Raw genomic sequence first — 21,362 nt, 5'->3', positions numbered from 1 at the left:
AAATACAGCAACATCTAGAGAAAAGAAACAGTTCTCGGCAGTTATCGCACTGGAGACAGAGCACATCCGTAAACTGACACCAGTGTCCCTGTGAGAGAGCTGGAGGATCAGATCAGATCCTGTCTGTCCTTGGAAAAGAAGACTCTGACCTCATGACTGCTGCAGGTACACACTGGGTCAAATATTTACACCATTGGTGTAAAAAGTTGGCTGAATTAATTGCTCCCGTGAAATACCAACTGTCAGCAGATTCCTTATTATATTTGACAAGTTCCCAGTTTTTTCAAGACAGGACAAGGGGAAAAAAGAATATCACACAATATCAAATTGTAGCTATTTTTTATTATATCCTTCTGTCAGGGCAGACCAAGCAGTGACCCTTCCAGAAGACAAAGAAACTCAACACGCAATCCATAGACCAGTTTTAAACTAGCCCCCTAATTCAGCTTCTACCCCACTCTACAGGTGCTGTTGACTGACGGTGAACAGGGCTCACATATTCTTATCCTGGTGTACCATCTTCAACAGCCTGATTCCCTTAGGGCGATACAAGCACACGTTCATTCATGTATTTTTTTTACAGTAAATTAAGACCAACTGTTTTATTACTTGAGTGTGTCCAGGAGAGCTAATTCATGTTATTTCTAGCTGCTTTAAAATGCATGTATTCCAGTTAAGTCATTGGTTGTATTCATCATCTTGAGAACAAAGAAGTCACAAGCACAACACCGGAAAAAAGAAAAGTACAAAGTCAAGGTAAACAGTCATGTAACCTGGGGGTTATAGAGCAGCACCATCTTTAGATTAAGAAAGAAGCTCAAAGTTTGATAACTATTCCAGGTTAACGTCTTATTACTCCACAGTGCTGCTACATACGTACTTTGGGACTCAGTCACTCTCACATTCAGACACGTATCTATGCACACGACCATCCCAACTCCAGGAATTGATCAGTAGGCCCATGAGGAGTGTTCGATGGATAGCATAATACATGAAGGGTAGAGGACAGGGGGTAGTGCAAGGTGAATGGTCTAGCCCTTGACGGGTGAAATTCTGCACTTAACACTTGGATGCACTTTTATCCTACCCAAAGCGCTGTGACAACACATGCAGTTCAAAGCTGCGGGTTGAGAAGTTTCAGGGGTGGAGTTGTTGTGGCACAGGATTCATTTATTAAAACCACGTCCCATGGTGCCATCAGCTGGAGAAGCCCCACCCAAGCTTGGGTGGCCGCCAAAACAAAGAGCCCGGGGGACAAATGGAGCCATCGGAGACGCTCCTAAAGTCAGTGCTCTCATTGACATGCTCGATCTCACACACACACATATACACACGCACACACGCACACACACACACACACAGTCACACCTGAAACACAAATGGCTGAAGTTACAAAAGTCTGAAGCACAGATGAACCGTAATAGTCACATCTTTATCTACGCCTTTGCTTCGCTGGCAACTTCCTTTTCTCCGTTCTCAACTTCCATCCCATCATCGGCGCTCGCCTTTCCCTCACCCGTCACAGTCTCTGCGCCTTTCTGTTCATGAAAAGAAAGAAAGAAAGAAAGAAAGAAAGAGAGAAAAAAAACACGAATCACGTCAGGATTTTTCCTCAGTCCTTTTGAAAAATCTAAACGCATGCTTATCACACCCCCATGTGGCCGTTTTAGAAAGCACAATCCTTCACCTTTGAATCCCTATCTGCAAATTTCTGGAACATGTTGGCGTAGGTGCGTTTGTCCTTCTCGTGCTGCTCCTTGATTCGTTTCTGACAAAGGCTCACCTAGCAGAATACAATGGGAAGGTCAGACAACCGTATTTTCAGAGACGGCACAGTAAAATAAAAATAATATTCAGATTTTTACTGCACTTCGGCCAAATATATCACTCTTCTAAGACCTATTCGACATGACCTATTTAAATTTCACACAGGAAAAGGGTTGAGAAACGTGTGCTCATTTGCAAAAAAAAAAAGGCCTTTTTTAGGTTTGTGACATATTCTACAGAGGTCAACAAAGACACTTTAGTAAAACGTGTTATATTTCTTATATGATGTCAAAATGACTCTAAAAGATCATTTTTACTTTGCTGAGAACCGCGCACGTCATGTCGAAAACAATAAGCAACATTTTGAATCTCAAAAAGGACACATTCATTTAACTCCCTGAATGTCTTTTTTTTTTAAATTATTATTATTATTTGTAACAAACTCGTCATGATGGGAAAATCTAGTTTGAAGGGATCCTCTTTAAGAAACACTGCACTATACCTGGCTCTTGGCAGCCTTGTTGGCAGGATACAGTTGAGCAACCTGCTGGAAGTCATCTCTTGCCTTGTCAAACTCCTTCATACCAAACAGTGCCTCTCCCCTTCTGAACAAAGCCTTCTCATTCAATGCCTGCAGCTCCAGAGCCTACAATTGTGAACAGAGTACAGAGAAATATTGCAGTATTAAAGTACCATATAAAAAGACATTTTTAAGTAGTATACTCAACATAACAAGACCCAACAAGTCTTTAACCTGCTAATTACTGAAGAAATTGTCCACAAATTGTTAAAATGTGTTAACAGTAGACATTAAATACCTTGTCACAGTTTTCCAGGACTTGATTTGGCTCCTGTAGTTTAAGGAAGCACATGGCTAAATTCAGATGTGCTGCCAACCGCAAAGCTTTGGCCTTCTTCTCGTCGTCCGCTGACAAACCAGACTCGTGTTCCAGCCACGACACGATCCTTTTGTACTGCACCGATGCCTGCTTGTATTTTCCCTCCTGAAGCATATGGAATAAGTTCATCATCAAGTTCAACATGACAACGTGTCCCGACGTAAAAAGGATCTTTACAGCGGTGCGCTGTGCGAATACCCTACTGCTCACCTTAAAATACTGGGTTCCCTTGTCTTTGACAATGCTGCCCTGTTCCAGCTTCTCTACCGTGTTCATCTCCCACGATTCCTTCGCCTAAAGAAAAACGAAACACACGAATCACTTCCTAGAGGGGAAAATGTTGCTGGACACAGCTGACGTGTAGCTGACCAGCTAAAGCCAAGTTGTGTTCAGAAGATCGGTTTACCTTCTCAAAGGCTGTCAGCTTGATTTTGTATTGCAGTGTGGCTCCACCAGGAATGTTATACTTGGCGTTGCCTGCATTACCAAAGCCGTATCTACAAATCAAAAAACACTTGCAATTAATTATCAAGCATATCAGCGTTATCCATTAGTTTAAATCAAAACAGCATTGCAAAAGAAACACGCTACCGTCTAGAGTAGACTGAACGATTGTGTAGCTTAAGTTCTTTCATTGTTTTTAGCGTGAAATCGCCAAATTGCAGTCTTGTTATACATTAGTCTAAACACAAGCCCAATACAACAATTCAGTTTGAAAGATAAACGCATGAATGATCTGATGAAAGAGAAACATACAAACAGTGCATCTGATCATACTTAGGCTTAACATTGAAGAAGGCCTCCTCTTCCTGCTCCATCGCCATTATAGCTTTCTCCACTGCAACTGGGAAGCCGAGACCCTCTCCATCTCCGACCTCAAACTTCAGTTCTCTCTCGTCAAACACGCGGCCCTCACAGGAGCCCACCACAGTTACTGAAGGGGAGGAAGAATGCTCGGGTTAGGGGGGGTTTGTGCTACAAATGAGACTTGTTGGCATGCAGTAGACCGACAGTGGTGAGGTTTGTGACACCCGAGGACTAGTGATGCAATTTCCAAACCGTCGAAATATTTTGCTTTGTTAACGCAAATATATCACAGCAAAATTATACTTACTCAGATATGGATGTATGCTGTGAACAGTTACCAGCAGGTTGGATTTAAACAGTTACAATAGACTCGAGTAGGGGCCAGATTTCAATAATGTTTCAGTCCCTATCTATACGCTCATGTGTTATAAACACTGATTTATGCCAAAACATGACTTATGTACTATCTGTCTCAATCCTCACATACGACCCCGTCAGGTTTGGCAGCAGGTACACGCACTGTTCTGCATGTTGCTACAACGTACCGCAGAGAATGACGGAGAAGATGAAATACAAACCAGGAAGTCCAGTTTAAGGCACTTCAGCAGTTTGTGCTAATCGTATTTTTGTAACTCGTGACAGTTAACATCTGCATTACAATTGGCTCTTCCGCCTCAGTGCTTGTGAGGTGAAGAGTAGAAGTGACGCAAATGCTACAAGGTGTTGGACCTTCATTTAAAATAAAGTTATTGTGATAAATATAACTTCATGCCGACTCCAGCCTCCTCCAGGAGGACGAAACTAAAAAACGCTGTGCAGCCGCCTTTCAGGCCTACACAGGCGAGTGTTTGATACTCAGAAGACAAATTACAGTTTATCATTTGGGCATCAAATAACATAACGTTTTAAATGTGCAAACTTGCAGGCATTTCTATATCAGCTCACCATTATCTACCATAGCCTACCTATCTTAATCTACCCGACGTTTGCAAGTAAATTCATGGCTTAAAAATCTATTTGCAAATACAGCCTCATATATTTACTGAGTTTTGGTCCGACGCGTTGGTTGATGCTTAATAAAGAACGTAGACTACCATTTCTATCATTAGAAACTATACTACATAAATTATACTATTATAATCGCACACAGTAACATCTCGTTTCTTCAACTTTAGCTGAGAAATAGCCGCGTCTGGATGCGTTACCGTCCACAGAAGCTCCTTCGTTAGGCTTGGAGTATCCCTGCCCTTTAGTGATAATGCGACGGATGATTCCTCCATCCTCCTCCTCGGTTATGTCCTCGCCTCGAAATTCAAACAGTTCCACCTACAAGTGTGCAGATGTGTAAATGAATATTTAACACCCATAAAAATTATCATGGTGTACAATTCGTCAACAACAACAAACAGGGAGTATGGTTGAAAGTATAAAATGGATAATCGGTGTTACCCGACATCACTGACGCTTACCTCAAAAATAAGCGTGGTGTTGGGGGGGATCTTGGGCGGACTGCCTGCAGATCCATAAGCATACTCTGGCTTACAGATGAGCTGGCACAACTCCCCCACTTTCATGGTGGCCACGCCGATGTCCCATGCCTTTATTACTTGACCTAAACACAAAGAAAACCGATTACCAACACGCGCCGTGCAACTACGACAGCTTGAACGTCTCCGTCAGATATGAAACCAACCTTTGCCCAACTCAAAGGAGAACTTCTCTCCTCTGTCTCTGCTCGAGTCGAAATGAGAACCATCCAGAAGTGTGCCAACGTAGTGTACGAACACTTTGTCGCCGGTCATGGGCAGCTCTGTGCCCGTGCCTTCCCTTTTCACCAGCTGCAAAACCAAGAAGATGATTTGTCAAAAGATAATGATGAAGAGAAGTTTAAAAGAAAAAAAAAAAAAACTGTTCTCACAGCAACAGATGTACAACACCAGCTCCACACATGCGTGTCATTTGCACACACACTGCTGTCTGGTACTTTGCATTAGGCAAAGCTGCCAAAATCCTTTGTGAATGAACGTGAGCTGTAAACCCCTGCGCGCGTGTGTGTGTGTGTGTGTGTGTGTGTGAATATCAAATGTACCCATGAGCATGAATAGTTTGAGCATTAAGAATCTCTCCAGGGCTCCAGAGACTTCTAGAAGTGAGGAGGGTTGAAATGGCTGATTAATTATCCACGTTGTTGACGTTTATGAGACCAATGGTAGGAAACAAGACACGTAGTGTTACCGTGTTGTCAACATTGTGCTCCCATGAGCCGTGTATTGACAGCGCACGCGTTAGATTCGCTAACAACAGCTAACGTTAGCACATTTGAATGAGTAACCAACAAGCAGCCAGCTAACCACTCAGCTAACGTTAGCTGGAGTTAAAAACACAATCACTTACCTTAAAAACACCCCCGTCTTTCTTCAGTGTGATGTCCTCTCCCTCCATTGGGATGGCGTGTTGTCCGTCACTCATCTGTTCCTCTGCAGTCATCGTCATGAAGCAGATATCACCCTCCTAAGGTTACTCCTGCACCACAATTTAAAAAGGAACACAGACTTCAGTAGTGGCGGCTAAAGCTAACTATACTTCTGAAACGACGCAGCAGGAGACACCCTGTATCACGTCAACGCTTGCTAGCTAGCTAGCTAACGCTGGGTAAAGCTCTTGGCTAGCCTTTCGTACTTGTGAGTGCTATTGAAGTAAAAACTACACGGTACAGCTTCCAGCTAGCTGTGCTGAGACCGTGCTGTCGTCGTGCACCAGTCACCCTTTTATCTATATTGATTGTAGTATTGAGTATGAGCTATCGGTTAGGTTACTTCCAGTCCACGTTGTCTTGCAGTGTGGCGTCTGACAAGCGCTTAAAAAAGGGCAGAGAAATTTCCAGACACTAGGAGGATCTAGGGGTTAAACCCGCGTAGGTGGCGCTTGTAATACTACACACGCATCTCCCGGAAAGGCGGTGCACTTATAAAGAGCTGAACAAATGCAGCATTTAGAGATATAGTATGCCCTCACGTAGATAATTACTAGTGTACTTAGTTAAAATATTCTATAATAACGAAATAGTCCCGCGTTAAAGGACAAATATAGGCCATACGTGTACATAGCACCGAACACGCAAGCACAGCATAAATATAAAAACATGCGCTCTTTGGTTTATCTTCCTCCCTATTGGTCAGAATCCGCCCCCACTGCTGTCTGTTGGCGCGGTTGTTGAATAGCCGCGAGTTTAACGTAACCACACAGAGTCAAATCTATTTTCTGAGGAATATCTGCAGGTAAGTAGTTATTATATGACAACCGTAAGAATTCAGCTAATAAGCGGATAGGTTATGAGTTAGCTAGCCATGAATCCGAGACAGCTATTAATACAGATTTCCTTTCAAGGCAACTTGAAAGCTCGCAGTGACGACCAATAATATTAGCAGCTTGACATAACACGTAGCTCTTTATGTAAACGGGAGTTACTTCGTCATGACTTTAACGTTAGATTGATCTGCACATGAGCAGAATCCAATCCAAAAGCAGAATTTGGCGTATGTCTGGCTTTGTAATGTTAGACACAACATCACCATCAGGACGTGAAGCATATACAAGCCAGTCTAAGCACACTGTGTGTGTGTGTGTGTGTGTGTGTGTGTGTGTGTGTGTGTGTGTGTGTGTGTGTGTGTGTGTGTGTGTGTTTTGTTGATCAAGGGGCTCCTTTGTTAACCCTGATATCATCTCTCAGGGAGGTTCACGACCATGGAGAATGGCAGGACCCAATTTCCTTTTCCCTACCAGCCCTATAACATCCAGGAGCAGTTCATGCAGGCCCTGTACAGTGCACTGGACCAGGGCAAAGTTGGAATCTTTGAAAGTCCAACTGGAACTGTATGTTTGCATGTATATAAGAGAGATTTACAGCAAGAGCCGTTAGATTTTATTGATGATGTTGTGTTTTTTTTTTTTTAAACATATATGTCCTTCAACTCAGGGCAAGTCTCTGAGTCTAATATGTGGAGCGTTGAGCTGGCTCAGGGACCACGAGGAGAAGAGCAGACTGGAGACGGCTGCTCTGCTGCATGAAGGAGAGGCAGCTCTTTCCACTTCTGCTGCTCCGGCCTCCGCCTCAGCAGAGCCGGACTGGATCACTGATTTTGTTCAGAAAAAGGCAGAGCGTGACTTGGTGTCAAAGTTGAAGGTAAGACTATCAATGAACTTCAGATGTGCCCTTGGCGTTGGATCTCTGGGAACTTCGACATCTCACCTGAATATTATCGGATGTTTTTTTTTATGTGTCAGGAAGAAGAATTGAAAAGAAAGAAGAGGGAAGAACGATTAGAAATGATCAGAAACAATGTTCAACTTAAGTATGCAATGAAGAGAAAAGTAAGTGGTCCTGCACGGTGGCATTTACAATCACTGTAACACAAGAATCTACAACTTCATAATTAATGTATGCGTCTGTAGAGCTGTGAAGATGAAGAGGCATTCAAATTGCTCCACCTCAGTAAAGAGGAAGAGACCGAGACACAAGGCGACCAAGAGGACGAGGAGCTCATCATTGCGGAATATGAGAGTGATGACGAGTCAAAGACCAGGAGCAGGTGAGCGCAGCCGCTGATTATTGAATGGCTACCAATCATATCGAATGTTGTGACGGACATGACAGCAGGGTGTGTTTGCTCTCGTGCTCAGATTTTGTGGTGCTGAGGATGACACAGACGACGAGCTGGTTGAAGAACATGTTACTAAGGTGTGTGAGAGAGAGAGAGAAATGTCACATTGTAACTTTAATAACTGTAAGGATGAGTGTCACACATTACATATGCGTGTTCTCAGATTTACTACTGCAGTCGCACACACTCCCAGCTGGCCCAATTTGTCCATGAGGTTCAGAAGAGCCCCTTCAGCAAGGACATCAGTTTGGTCACACTGGGCTCACGGCAGGTATGTGTACACACACACACACACACACACACACACACACACACATACACACACACACACACACACACATACACACACACACACACACACACACACACACACACACACACACACATATACACACCAAGACCAGCAGTGAACGGGTTACGTTTAAGTTTATTTTGGTTAAAACTTGTCCGTTGTGAACACTGATATAGTTGTGTGTGAGAAGCTTTACGAGTGTGTTGTCTGCTACAGACTCTGTTTCCACGTAGAAGTTTCCAAGAAAACCAATTCTAGAATTTTTTCAAGTTATTTATACCGTTCATTACGTGTATTTTCCAATTCAAGGAAAAGTACAAAAATGTGATTACATGGTTAAGAACTTTGATTAAAATGATCAAAATCAGGATGTTGAAAAACCTGACATGTCTTATCCATCCCACACAAAGCTTTGCATTAAACAGGAATCATTACTTGAATTCAGTCATTAAAAACATGATCGTTAATCTTGATCGTTAATCTTGACATCTGACAGAATTTGCCCGGCAAACATAAAACTGTGTACTTTCCAGAATCTGTGTATCAACGAAGAGGTGCGCCGCCTGGGCAGCAGCCAGCGCATCAACGACCGCTGCGTGGAGATGCAGAAAAACAAACATGGTGAGAGCCCCTTCACACACTAACTCCAAAACTTACTGACGAACTTTCCTGGTGCAAGAGAGACAGCAATAACAATGAGTTACAGTCAAACAACAGCACAAAACATGCCACAAATCAGAAACAGAAATGCCGTTAGAGAACGCATCCGTAACCCAAGAGCTGTCCTAAAACATAAAAAATAAGACAGACTTGTTTTGCTTACACTGCTGCCCGTTCTGCCACTTTTGTAGAGAAGCCGCAGCATGACGAGGGTGCAAAGCGTAAGCGAGGCCCAGCAAAGAGTGTGTGTCCCTATAAGAAAGCTTCAGCACTGCAGCAGATGAGGGACGACGTTCTGGGGACGGTCCACGATATTGAGCAGATGCTGAAGCTGGGCAGAGAGACACATTCGTGTCCCTACTACGCCACACGCCTAGCGGTTCCCCCTGCACAGGTAACACTGTCCTCTTCCTACTCAGTTCATCCATGTCTCATCACATTGGAGATCAGCTGCTTGCTGTGCTGCTAACATCGCTCTAGCTTGCTCCTAAATTTCTTGAAAGCATTATTTATTTATGCATGAACTTCTGGTAAGCAGATTGAAGTTTTTGTGTTAATCTGTGTGTGTGTGTGTGTTTATCTGGGCTGCATAGTTGGTGGTGTTGCCCTATCAGATGTTGCTTCATGAAGCCACGAGGAAGGCAGCAGGGATCCAGCTGAAGGGACAGGTAGGATGTAAAAACACAACATTTCATAAGTAGTTTAACACAGCAATAACTAAACTAACACACGATGATTATGAGGTGTTTGAGACGGTTTGTGTTCCTGATAATTCTGCCATACCTGGATTAGTATCAATCATATTACTGAAAGCATAAATGTTTTTATATATATATATATATATATATATATATATATATATATCTATATATATTCTTTTACAGGTGGTGATCATAGATGAAGCTCACAATCTTAGCGACACACTTTCCAGTATACACAGCGCAGAACTCACTGGAGCGCAGGTTAACACCATCATACATCTCATGTACTTGTCTTGTAATTCTAAATGTTCTCCGCATGATACTGATTTGTGAATCTTCCATAGCTTTGCCGTGCCCACTCGCAGCTCACCCAGTATGCCGACCGCTATAAGTAAGTTTGCACACAGACTCAAAAAATGCACTCGCCCACCAATTCAGCATTGTAATATAGCGCGGTTCGGATGAGCGGTTGTCGGAGGACATCGAAGGACAAAAGTACATACGACCTCCTGATTCTTGATGTTTATGTTTCGACAACACCAGGAGCAGACTGAAGGCAAAGAACCTGATGTACATCAAACAGATTCTGTTTGTGATTGAGGGGCTTGTCCGGGTGCTGGGAGGTGAGTTTTAGATTTTTGATGACTGCCGGTCTGCAACAAGGGTAGGTGGGAGAATTGCTAGGCATTTCAAAATGATGACGTAAATGATGTGATCCATGCAGGTAAGGTGGGGCAGAATCCGCAGAGCCAGACGACACAAACGGGTTAGTAAATAAGACGCACGTAAACACACAATACACATTTAAGAATACATTGCCAACCGGTCATGTTTCTTTATCTTTTAGGAACTGAACTGAACACCATCAACAACTTCCTCTTCAAGGCTCAGATCGACAATATCAACCTGTTTAAGGTAGCTGAAAGTGTTCTAATGCTGTTAAAAAAAATCTAAAACATGGCTCTTAAACGCGATATTCAAACGGCAAACTCTGAATCCTTCAATGTCCCTCCCTTCAGTTACAGAGATACTTTGAAAAGAGCCTGATTAGCAGAAAAGTAAGTTTTCGACATATATGTATTTATTCGTTTCTGCCTCATAAATATTGACAGATCCACTGTAAAATCAAATGAATCCAACACGTGTCTTCTCTCTGCAGCTAGGAGGCTTTGTGGAGAAGTACGCAGGATCGGGTGTGAGTCTGCAGGCCCAGAGCAGCTCCAACAAGGAGAACCGACGCACAGAGGGCCTAAACCGCTACCTTCAAACGCTGCAGAGCAACCAGATCAATTCACCAGGTCAGAGGGATGAGTTTTACGTCGCCCGTGATGAACGTCATCATTGCAGACATATGGCATTACGGTTGTAGATCATAATCAGCTATGATCTTAATTCCTGGAAACATTGGCTGTCACAGAACTAAATTGGGAGAAATTCACTTTCCTCTAAATAGTCATTTTACAACTTTACACTGACTAAGCACTTTTGCAGGCAGTAAACTACTACCATGAAAATGTCTCACATTTCCTTCGTTTGTAAAATGCACGTGCAGGAGAACAGATATCACGTATGTTGTTCTCAAACTGGGTAAACTAGCATGTTGCTAAAAAGAAGATGCAAGTGAGTGTTTTTGGTGAAGCTGCGTGTGCAGATGTGGTTTTATCCCTCACATCCACACTCAACAGACACTGAGCCATGTAGCATTCCTCCATGATTTATCTACTCCCACCTGCTCCCATGTGTGCAGTTTCCTCAGCAGACCAGCAGGGGTCAGAGGCAGAGAAAGTACTGTCTGCATCTCCCATGATGCAAGTGGAGGTTTTCTTCATGGCTCTCACCAACAGCAACACTGATGGCAGAGTATTGGTGCACAGACAAGGTACCATTTGAAGAAAACACCTCCAAATAAAGGATAGTAATGAAATCAAAGTGTTATAATAAAAATACACTCGCTGTTTCATGTCCAGGTACTTTGTCAGAGAGCAGTGTCAAGTTCCTGCTGTTGAATCCAGCCGTCCACTTTGCCCAAGTGCTGAAGCAGTGCAGAGCAGTCGTCATCGCAGGAGGAACCATGCAGCCTGTAAGTCATTTTGAATCCCCTAAAAATAAACCAAGCCTTCGCTGTGTACGTTTTTTTTTTATCATTCTGAAAGATGTGATATCTAGGTTTCAGACTTCAAACAAGAGTTACTGTTTTCTGCCGGAGTGGGAGAGGAGCGCATCACAGAGTTTTCCTGTGGTGAGTGGCCCAATTTCAAAACAGCGCCGCACTTTGTGCAGTTTCTCTTTTAGGATGCACGTTCTCTCAGTATTTCTGCCGTGGGGATTGTTTTACGAATAATGCAATGCCTGACAAAAACTCAAATGACAACCGTTTTTTTTTTTTTAATACGAGTGCTAATTTTGTTATTGGTCATGCATGCACATTGGCTAAGAGTTTGAGTGACGGAGTTGACAGATTATAAGAAAACTGACCCAAGAAGAGATAACAATGATGCCATCTTGTGACCTAAACCATGCATCGTCTATCCACTGTACACAAACACTAACCCTGTATTAGTATCAGTGGAAGTTAACATTTGCTGCCCGTCATGGCACAGGTTGTATTTTAGGAAGAATGTTGTATCCTAAGCCACATGAACAACACTACACTTTGTCCTCAAACTCACAAGATGTGGAACGTCTTAAGTCCTAGTTATGTTGCATACAACTGTTATTTGCTGTCAGAGTTGTATTGTACATAGAATATTGTTTTTATTTGATCATGTAAAATAATAGAATATGTTTGTGTTGTTGTATTACATTCACTTTGTCTGTAGGTCATGTAATTCCTCCCGAGAACATTCTTCCCCTCGTCTTGTGCAGCGGTCCCTCCGGTCAGGAGCTGGATTTTACTTTCCAAAACAGAGACTCTCCACGCATGGTAACACACACACACTATTTTATTAAGTTGTTGCTTTAATATCGTTGAAAATAGCTGCGTTGTTTACACAAGCACACTGCAAATCTGTGCCTGTTGACAGATGGACGAGACGGGGCGCATTCTCTCCAACATCTGTAACGTGGTCCCCGGCGGGGTCGTGTGCTTCTTCCCCTCTTACGAGTACTCGAGGCGCGTCGTTTCCCACTGGGAGGCCAGCGGCGTTCTGACTCGTCTGGCCAACAAGAAGAAGGTACTTCACCCGAGACGACCGCCTTAGCTCAGTGGTGGCATGCCGTTTTAAGGGAATCATTGTTAAAGTGATCTCATTACTCTCTCAGATCTTCCAGGAGCCAAAGAAAGCCAACCAGGTTGAGCAGGTGCTGAGCGACTTCTCCCGCTGTATCCAGGTGAACCGTCACTGCCTCAAACATCATCACCAACATATAGATAATCGGTTCGTCGAGAGCGTTTGCCTCTACGAGTGTTACACGAGCGTCTCTTTTCCTTTCGTCAGAGGTGTGCTGCGGATGCTGGCGGGCTCACAGGAGCGTTGCTGTTCTCTGTCGTCGGAGGAAAGATGAGCGAGGGCATCAACTTCTCCGATGACCTGGGCAGGTGCGTGTTGTCGGTGAGACAGCTGGCGGTTGCATGCTGCGTGAAAGCGCGTGGTACTAAATGCTCTTTCCTGTGTGCATGTGATGACAGGTGCGTGGTGATGGTGGGAATGCCGTATCCCAACATCAAATCCCCAGAGCTGCAGGAAAAGATGTCCTATCTGGACAAACACCTGGTAACTGTCCTAATCGTCTCGACTGTGTCCACAAACCTGCCAAAAACAAGTACAAGCTCACAAGAGTGTGTTTTTTTCTTTTTAGCCTCACAGTGGAGGGAGGAGCCCCGGACAAGCACTCATAGAGAACCTCTGCATGAAGGCTGTCAATCAATCCATAGGTAACGATGCAATATTCATGCAATCAACAATAACTTCTGATTAGCTGGTGAGATGATCGGCATTCATATGTGTTTTGACTTCATCTGCCACGAAGGAAGAGCTATCCGCCACCGTGGCGACTATTCCTCCATTGTGTTGTGTGACCGGCGCTACTCTCGACCGGCTACGCTCTCAAAGCTCCCAACGTGGATCAAAAGTCGCACGAGCACACACGCGACTTTTGGCCCTGCCTTTGCTGCCTTACGGAAGGTGAGAAGCAAACACGCTCATGACTCCACGCTCAAAACGAACGGCGGCGTCGTGACTAAAACGTATTCATATGTTGTCTGGATACTCTTCTGTCCTAGTTCTTCCTGGAGAAGAAGCAGAAGCAAGTGTAGTGTCACTCACACTGTGCTCAACTGACCGAGGTTGGGAAGAACTTCGAGGAAACGCCAGCGCAACAGCGGCCATTTGCAAATTTAATACAAAATGTATGTGTTCTATTATAAATCTATATCTGTAATACTTATCTCTAAGACTGCCTCAGCCCTTTTATTTGGGTTTACATTTTGTCAGACCTGCGAGTGCTCTTGGCTGAAGTTCAGTTTGTCTGTTTTCAGTGCACCATCGTTGGTGTTTGTTACGGTTCAGTTCTTGTGTTCTGCTTTGGCTTGCTAACATCTCTGGTGAAGAGAAGTGAAGTCACACTGCAGACAGAGGCCAGAGGCCAGTTATCAGATTGACTCGGGTGTATCAGTCCTGCAATGTCTTCGAGTCGAGTCTGGAACATGTCGGTTATTTTATGTTGAGATGAATTACTGAAGCAGCTACTCTACAGATATGAGACACGGCATTGACTGATTTACTCTTGAAGAATGTTAAATATTTCAAGCATTTAATGTTAAGTGTTATGTAAAATGACTTTATAAGAGATGTTAGTAAAATGGTTTCAGAGGATGTTCTTATAACACTTGCTTGTTTAATTTAAGAACATTTTTACAATTACAATTTTACAATGAATATGATTATCAATAAACTGTTTTATTATTATTGGGAGTTTTAGTGATGTTTGTTAAACTGGTTAGACAAAATCAATGCACTTATCATTATGAAGCCAATTATTGGCCATTTTACACTGAAAGTTTTTGTTAGTAAGAGAATTTTTATAATATTGTTAAGTGATAAGAGGAACATGTCCTTTCTACACAATATTATGCAAAACTATTGAATGCTTTCATTATCAGTGCTTTAAAGGACCAGTGTCTAACATTATGCCTTCACTGTTGTTTAATCATTTGAAAGTAACCGTTTCGTTACCTTAGAAAGAGCCATTTATATCTCCATCCTCTTCACTCCGCTATGTGCTTCCTACAGTAGCCCAGAATGGACAAACCAAACACTGGCTCTAGCTGAGGCCATTCACATGTCCCTGCTTGGCCACTGTAGCTCTCATACACGCATGGCCCACCAGAGGATTTTCAGATAGATCTGCAACCTCAACGCTAGGAGCACGCTAGAAATTCTACACACTGGCCCTTTAAGTGTTCATTGTCCATCGTGTTATGCTTCCCAGTCGTCATCGTCTGTCGTCGCATGCGGAGCAGGAAGTGGTGGGATGACATCCGACATCCTGGCAAATGCACCGCCGGTACCAGCTGGAGTTTCCGACTCCCCACCGGATGGACCTTTACCAGATATGCCTACAGATGGAACAGGACATATTATTTACTGTATGCAGTTCCAACCACGTGCACCCGTGTATTCAATCTCACTTGACATAAAAAGGATCCACACCTTTTCTTCGCATGGAGAGTTTGTTGAAGAGATCAGACATAAAGTCTCCACCACTAGCTGCTGCTCCCACTGCTGTGAGACAAAGACGGGCAGTTACTACATAATCACACCATCAGTAGTATTATTTTCTAATTCGTAATTGGAGCAGTGAAATGGTTTCAATCATTCCCCAGTGCTTCAGAGTGGAGCACATAATTACAGCAAGACGTGTTATCTAGTTAATCGGTATAAATATGAAATGTTGGCCAGCCAACTGGAAATGAAAGCAAAAGATATGCTGTCTGATATTTATAAGCTTAAGACAATTTAAAATACAACTATAACCATGTTGCCAGTTGTTAAGTGAAGCTCACAAAGACATGGACTGTGATAACTACATGAGATGTATACACAAATGCTCACACACTGCCATGCAGTGTAACACATTGTATGAACTCATGGGTGAATGCTGTGCTTTGATTGCACGTCTTTCTTTTCCTCGTCCTTAAAGCTCATTGTGTTACAGTTAATAAAACATGAGCCACATGTATGCGATTGGACACCTTGCTCTTGCTCCTTCTGTTTTTTCTTCTCCATCTTGCGGTCTTTAACGTCGCGTAGCTTGGCCTTGCCGATGCCTCCAGCGTTGCGGATGGACTCCAGGAGATTGGCGCGGCCGTCTGACGGCACAACCGCCGCGGTGGGAGCAGCAGACACAGGGCCTGCAAACAGAGGACACAGTCAGGGGGTGGCAGGGTATTCTTTTAACCCCATTACTGTCAATAACAACAATGCAAGAGAGTGAATAGGGTTTCTCAGTGTGTGTGTGTGAAGAAGTGGCAGAGTTTCACCGCTTTAATACACTGTCAAGCTCGATCGTATTCCTTTTAGGTCTACAAGTCTAGTGTGTAGCCAGAACAAGATTCGAGTTGCGCGCATGCGACAAACCTGAGCTCGGCGCTCGAGAGACTTTTGTGGGTGTGTCAGCAGGAGGAGGGGGGGGGAGGAGGAGGGGGAGGAGGAGGGGGGGCTCCTGCAGGAACGGCAGCAGCGAGGGCAGGCTCAGGAGGAGGAGGAGGAGGGGGAGGTGGTGGAGGAGGTGGAACATTAGGTTGGAGCCGAGATCCTGAAAGAGAAAGAGATGAAAAGTCTACATCAGCTTTTCAAACACAGTATTAGCCTAGATTGTGTGTGTGTGTGTGTGTGTGTGTATACCATGTGCATCGCTCTCCTCAGTGAAAGAGGGCAGATCCGGGATGTTGTGTGTGGGTCCTGATGGGGCAAAGCCGGGTCCGAGGTCTGCGCTGTAGGAGAGGTCGTCTGCGATGCCTGGGAGGTCCGGCAGGTAGGACGGCACATCTATCTCGGGCACCTGACCGAGGTCTGGCACATAGAAGTAAGACTCTGCCGTCTGTTCGAGAGGAAAAGATCAGATCAGAGACAGAACGTTGCATTCATGCATCATTACCAATCCTTCATATAAAGTAGTCAAATGAACAATGTGTTTTGGTTGGAGAGGGGCGTTTGAGGTACCTGTCTATCCAGTTGTTCCCGCTTCGTGATGGACAACGGTGCATCAAACGGCTTCTCTTCTTTTTCCGTCTCCAGCGTGGTGTGTGTTTTCGTCACTGCTCCCGCCAGAGGATCAAGGAGCACATACTTCTTATATCTTCAAAAGCACACAAAGAAGAGATTTAGATAATGTGTGTTTACAGTTAGCATCTCTGTCTGTCTGTGTGTGTGTGTGCGTGTGGACTCACAGGTTCTCTGTAGTGTTAAAGAGCAACAGTGAGCTGACAGATGAGATGTTGCGTGGCAGACTGCCGAGCCCCTCCTGCGTCTCATCCTCAGACTTCTTCTTCTTGCTCACACATACTGGAAAATATATCAATTTCTCCTGAAAGGAAGACATACAGACATAGAGTGAAAGGCAGATCTGTAAAATGTCAACTGAATCTTGAATAACACAAATCACAAAATGCCACCAAAGTGCTCCTGCATGCAGATGCATGCACGGGACATTGCTTCTGGGGATGTTGAATAATGCATTTCTGCACCAGAGAAATAAAGTAGTAGTGTTTTCATTTCTCCCTGTTATCCCTCCTCTGACAAAACACACACAGATCCTAAGACCAAGCAGACGCAGCAGAAAATATGCTGGTTTTTTTGTAAAGCTTCCTAAAATGGTAATGGAAGAACTGTGGTGTTCACAATAAATAATGCAGGAGCCTGTGCTGAGCTGTGCACACACACACACACACACACACACACACACACACACACACACACACAGATGGACACAAAACCACTCAGGAAAACACTATCACACATTTCACTTTTCTACATGTTTATGTTGTTTTCGCCTCCTTTTCGACCTCCTAAACAAGCATCACCTGTGGAGCAAAACACGAGGAGCTGTCATGACAGCTAATAATAATAATAACAGCTAATGCTTCACACCTACTGTACGTCACTGTGGATGCCATAGTGACAGTGGACACTGGAAACAGAGTCTATGGACTGGCAGAAAGAGGTGATGACGCCGATTTATTAAAAACAAATATCTATCAACTTTTTAGAAGACCATGGATTCTGGAGGAGCAAGATATCATAACTACTGAGGGGGTCATGGGAGGTTTCCCCTACAGTCTACATAAATATGGAGGAGTCGAGACTTCAGCTCCAAGCACTCCTGTCCTCGTCTGACAGGAGTGAGAGCTGCATCGTAATTCTCAGCAATAAGATAAAAGCCATGGAAATGGAAATTACCCATGCCTCTATTTAGCCCTTTTTTGAACCCACATTGTTAGCAGTGTCAGCTGTATAAAGAGGCCCTACCACTAGTTACAGCACTATGGCTCATGGGCTTCAAGGCATGGAACACTTTGTGAAACACTGGCTCTCTTAACTTATCTCACCTGCAAGGCCTTCTCATCAAAGGGGCGAAGTTTATTCTGTATCCTTCGTCGGGGGCGATTTTGTGAGGAGGGGTCTGTAGCCTCAGTAAAAATAGACGTGTAGTCCTGAAGTCGATCTGGAGCCGGGTACTTCGCACTGGAGAAAACCTACACACACACACATACACACAGAAAAGTGCTGATACAACTGGCAGACACTGGGCTAATTATTGCTTTCAATGATCTTGTCACCTTATTGTGTATCAGAGGTGTAAAAGCTGCCTGCCAAATTGGAGGTGCTGTGTTACCTTGGTGGCCTTCTTACTGCCTTTGATCTTGTCGACGCGGGCCTGAGCTAGTCTGATCCGGTCAGTAACGCTCTGCAGCTGGCGGCGGTTCCTCTCTACACTGTCAGACACCCTGGAAGCAACACACACACACACACACACACACACACACACACACACACACACACACACACACACACACACACACACACACACACACACACACACACACACACACACACACACCAGCATGAATATGGACATACACAGAGGAAGATACTTCTAAGACCATACAACACAATTCAATCTAGAGGAGAGCGTAACACGTTGCTGAATTAATTAATAAAGATGACGGGCAAGTATTACACAGCTGTTTGTGAACTCGATCAATCATTTCATATCAATCATATAATTACTAACACATCATCTATCAAAAGCTTTTGTTGGCAAAACAATTCTGTAAATAAATGAAATGTCGCTCGTTTCACGTAGTTACAGGAGACGCTTCCTCTACTTTCAGGGTGCCAGACAGGACCAGCTGTTCTGAAACAGGTGCTGTGGTAAAACATGTGGCTGAGAATATGAATCTGACTGTGCAATCCATTAACTATGACGTTACTTTATGTCAATTAAAACTTGGAACAGATGCTTTGATATCAACAACCTTTTTGATCGTAGTTTTTTGTTGACTTGGCTTCGTTTGTTACTCCCTGGTAGTGTCGATACTCACGCTGCAGTACCTTCTGGCATTGTTTTACTTTACTTAACTACGAAATGAAAGAATGAATCTAAAAAAGATGTATAAAAAATATGATTGTTATAATAGTTATAACTCCACTATTCATTCAATCATCAGTTCATCTCTCAATTATTATATTCTTTTGTTATTTATGTATTTCATTTCAGTAAAATGTCAAAAATAATAGTCTATTAGAAATTACCTTACAAGCAGAGCAATGCGGGCAAAACTAATCAATATTTGTGAAGATCTGAACAGTAAAATATGTTCTAATTTACCCAAATATTCAACTGGTATCACTAGAACTGATTATATGTCTAATTTCCTTATGAGTGACAAATTAATTAATCAGAAAATCGTTTTTGCACTACTTAAACAAGATACATATCATGTTAACATGACGTTAACAAAATGCACGTCCCCATAATGTAAAACATTACATCGCAGGGTGAAGACTTTAAAAGTAAGGGTTAGGATTAGTCTGGTCGTGGTTATGGTTAGGCTTCGTATATACAGTCCTTGGGGTGAGGGTATAAGTCTTCTGCGTGTTTGTGTGTGGCCTTGCCTTCTGAAAATATCCGTAGAGATGGTCTCCAAGTAGAGCAATGCGTCTGCTATCTGATGGACAGCCTCCTCTCTCCTCAGGTCTGACTGGATGAGAGGCACGGAGTACACCTGGCCCTCCAGGCAGTGCTTCTCGGTCATCCTATACACAGCAACACACGAGAAATAATCAAGAACAAGGCCGAGTGTGTCACAGTCAAGCTCTTGAGTTGACCATTCCAATAATAATTCAAACGTTCACAGCGGTGCTTGTTGTTAGATCTGTCACACTGTCATAACGTTATTTAGACCCAGTATCCTGAGCTAACCCACACTCCTCGACCTCATCTGACTCTCACGTGACAATGCTGGAATACACAAACGTATGTAGATTTTTTTTTAATTGGCTAAAGTTGGTCCCTGTAGCTGTTTATGGTCAAATAAACCCGCACTATTAGTGTTTACAATACATAATCTAGCGTCATACGTTATAATGTAGTTGACTAATAGATTGACAGTCAACAGAAAGCCTGTCCATGCTAAAGAAATAATCGCCATGAGCCTTTAACCGAACAGTTCAGATTCAATTAGGTATACGATAGACTAAGAAACATGCAGTCGCGTGAAAATGTATGTCTTACATGACCATGGGTGTTGTTTACTTGTTAACGGTTACAGAAAACAATGAACAAGGCTATCTGTGCTAGCATCCGAGCCTACTGATTAGCAAACAGGCAGCGAAACAACGGTTCTGTACTTCCGCATACATGTGACATGTGACCACAGCGAGGTTAGAGTGTTGCCTTCAAGTTCACTCAGAAATGTCTGAATTCGGAATTTCGGATTAATAGTACTAGTAGTAGTAATAGTATTAGTATTAGTGGTAGTATTGTCTACAGTACTACACTTTTCAATAAAAGCATAAAATAATAAAACTTGTAAACTTATGATATTCTTATCTAAATGCATCTTTATGGTTGAGACACAGGTTACAGAGTTTAAATTGTGGAAGTGGCCTTATGTCATGCATGTATAAAAAGTTACAACAGAAATTTATGATGTGAAAAATTATGGAAAGGCTATTAATGGAAATACCGTCAGTTGAGGATGATCCCAAGCCCAATATGCTTTCTGTGAAATCAAAAGACTGTTGGTACGTAATATATATGAACTTGTTTTTTTAGTTTACTTGTGTTAAACAGGAGCCAAGTTATTGCCAAGGTACCCGATATAATTGGGTTTCAGATACCGTGCCTCCCAAACATGGTAGGCTTTTGCTGGACGATGATTCTTCACTTAATTTATTAAATCATCAGTTTATTTTTTGTTGCTTAACTGCATCCAAAACAAAATCCTTACCACAAGATGGATACCCCTACATAGGCCTACTGTTATTTATTAATCAATGCATGTCTTTCTTCCGTAATGTATTAGTCTTAGTACTGTCAATTGCATCTGTAAACAAAGATAAAAGAGAAA

At 43.1% G+C, this 21,362-nt stretch overlaps 3 protein-coding genes across 3 annotated transcripts; 1 reads left to right on the top strand and 2 right to left on the bottom strand.

Annotated features, from left to right (window-relative positions):
• Positions 1–327: 327 nt before the first annotated feature.
• On the bottom strand, positions 328–6,347 carry fkbp4 (FKBP prolyl isomerase 4). Its single transcript, XM_079163255.1, has 11 exons — positions 5,868–6,347; positions 5,167–5,311; positions 4,943–5,085; positions 4,679–4,799; positions 3,444–3,600; positions 3,073–3,163; positions 2,877–2,960; positions 2,586–2,771; positions 2,270–2,413; positions 1,688–1,783; positions 328–1,538 (listed from the first exon to the last, which is right to left on the bottom strand). The coding sequence occupies exons 1-11, from the start codon at positions 5,964–5,966 to the stop codon at positions 1,437–1,439; spliced, it is 1,368 nt and encodes a 455-aa protein (XP_079019381.1). The 5' UTR covers positions 5,967–6,347; the 3' UTR covers positions 328–1,436.
• An 861-nt stretch (positions 6,348–7,208) lies between these two features.
• Positions 7,209–14,601, top strand: ddx11 (DEAD/H (Asp-Glu-Ala-Asp/His) box helicase 11). The gene is made up of 27 exons (XM_079163645.1): positions 7,209–7,346; positions 7,450–7,656; positions 7,758–7,844; positions 7,926–8,062; positions 8,154–8,211; positions 8,298–8,405; positions 8,960–9,047; positions 9,278–9,480; positions 9,680–9,754; positions 9,971–10,048; positions 10,132–10,178; positions 10,331–10,410; positions 10,512–10,553; positions 10,635–10,702; positions 10,807–10,845; positions 10,947–11,085; positions 11,535–11,666; positions 11,755–11,867; positions 11,954–12,026; positions 12,607–12,710; positions 12,811–12,960; positions 13,049–13,117; positions 13,225–13,325; positions 13,416–13,500; positions 13,586–13,661; positions 13,757–13,911; positions 14,010–14,601. The coding sequence occupies exons 1-27, from the start codon at positions 7,218–7,220 to the stop codon at positions 14,040–14,042; spliced, it is 2,676 nt and encodes an 891-aa protein (XP_079019771.1). The 5' UTR covers positions 7,209–7,217; the 3' UTR covers positions 14,043–14,601.
• wash1 (WAS protein family homolog 1) lies at positions 14,595–20,628 on the bottom strand. The gene is given in 12 exon segments (XM_079162972.1): positions 14,595–15,344; positions 15,439–15,510; positions 15,981–16,139; positions 16,366–16,415; positions 16,417–16,543; positions 16,633–16,828; positions 16,951–17,086; positions 17,178–17,314; positions 18,336–18,482; positions 18,623–18,734; positions 19,906–20,046; positions 20,525–20,628. Coding segments are annotated over 12 exon segments (1,425 nt in total). The 5' UTR covers positions 20,533–20,628; the 3' UTR covers positions 14,595–15,204.
• Positions 20,629–21,362: the final 734 nt, after the last annotated feature.

Source organism: Pholis gunnellus (assembly GCF_910591455.1).
Source record: "Pholis gunnellus genome assembly, chromosome: 7".
NCBI lineage: Eukaryota > Metazoa > Chordata > Actinopteri > Perciformes > Pholidae > Pholis > Pholis gunnellus.
Note: the sequence above shows the minus strand (reverse complement) of the source record. Positions and strands in the feature narration are given on the sequence as shown.

Excerpts from the sequence above, each read along its gene's own strand:
- ddx11 (XM_079163645.1), top strand. The coding sequence starts at position 7,218 with ATGGAGAATGGCAGGACCCAATTTCCTTTTCCCTACCAGCCCTATAAC. Across the intron at positions 8,406-8,959 it reads TCACACTGGGCTCACGGCAG|AATCTGTGTATCAACGAAGA; the intron begins GTATGTGTACAC and ends TGTACTTTCCAG. Across the intron at positions 10,179-10,330 it reads CAGTATGCCGACCGCTATAA|GAGCAGACTGAAGGCAAAGA; the intron begins GTAAGTTTGCAC and ends CGACAACACCAG.
- fkbp4 (XM_079163255.1), bottom strand. The coding sequence starts at position 5,966 with ATGACGATGACTGCAGAGGAACAGATGAGTGACGGACAACACGCCATC. Across the intron at positions 4,800-4,942 it reads ACACCACGCTTATTTTTGAG|GTGGAACTGTTTGAATTTCG; the intron begins GTAAGCGTCAGT and ends GCACACTTGTAG. Across the intron at positions 1,784-2,269 it reads ACAAGGCTGCCAAGAGCCAG|GTGAGCCTTTGTCAGAAACG; the intron begins GTATAGTGCAGT and ends GTATTCTGCTAG.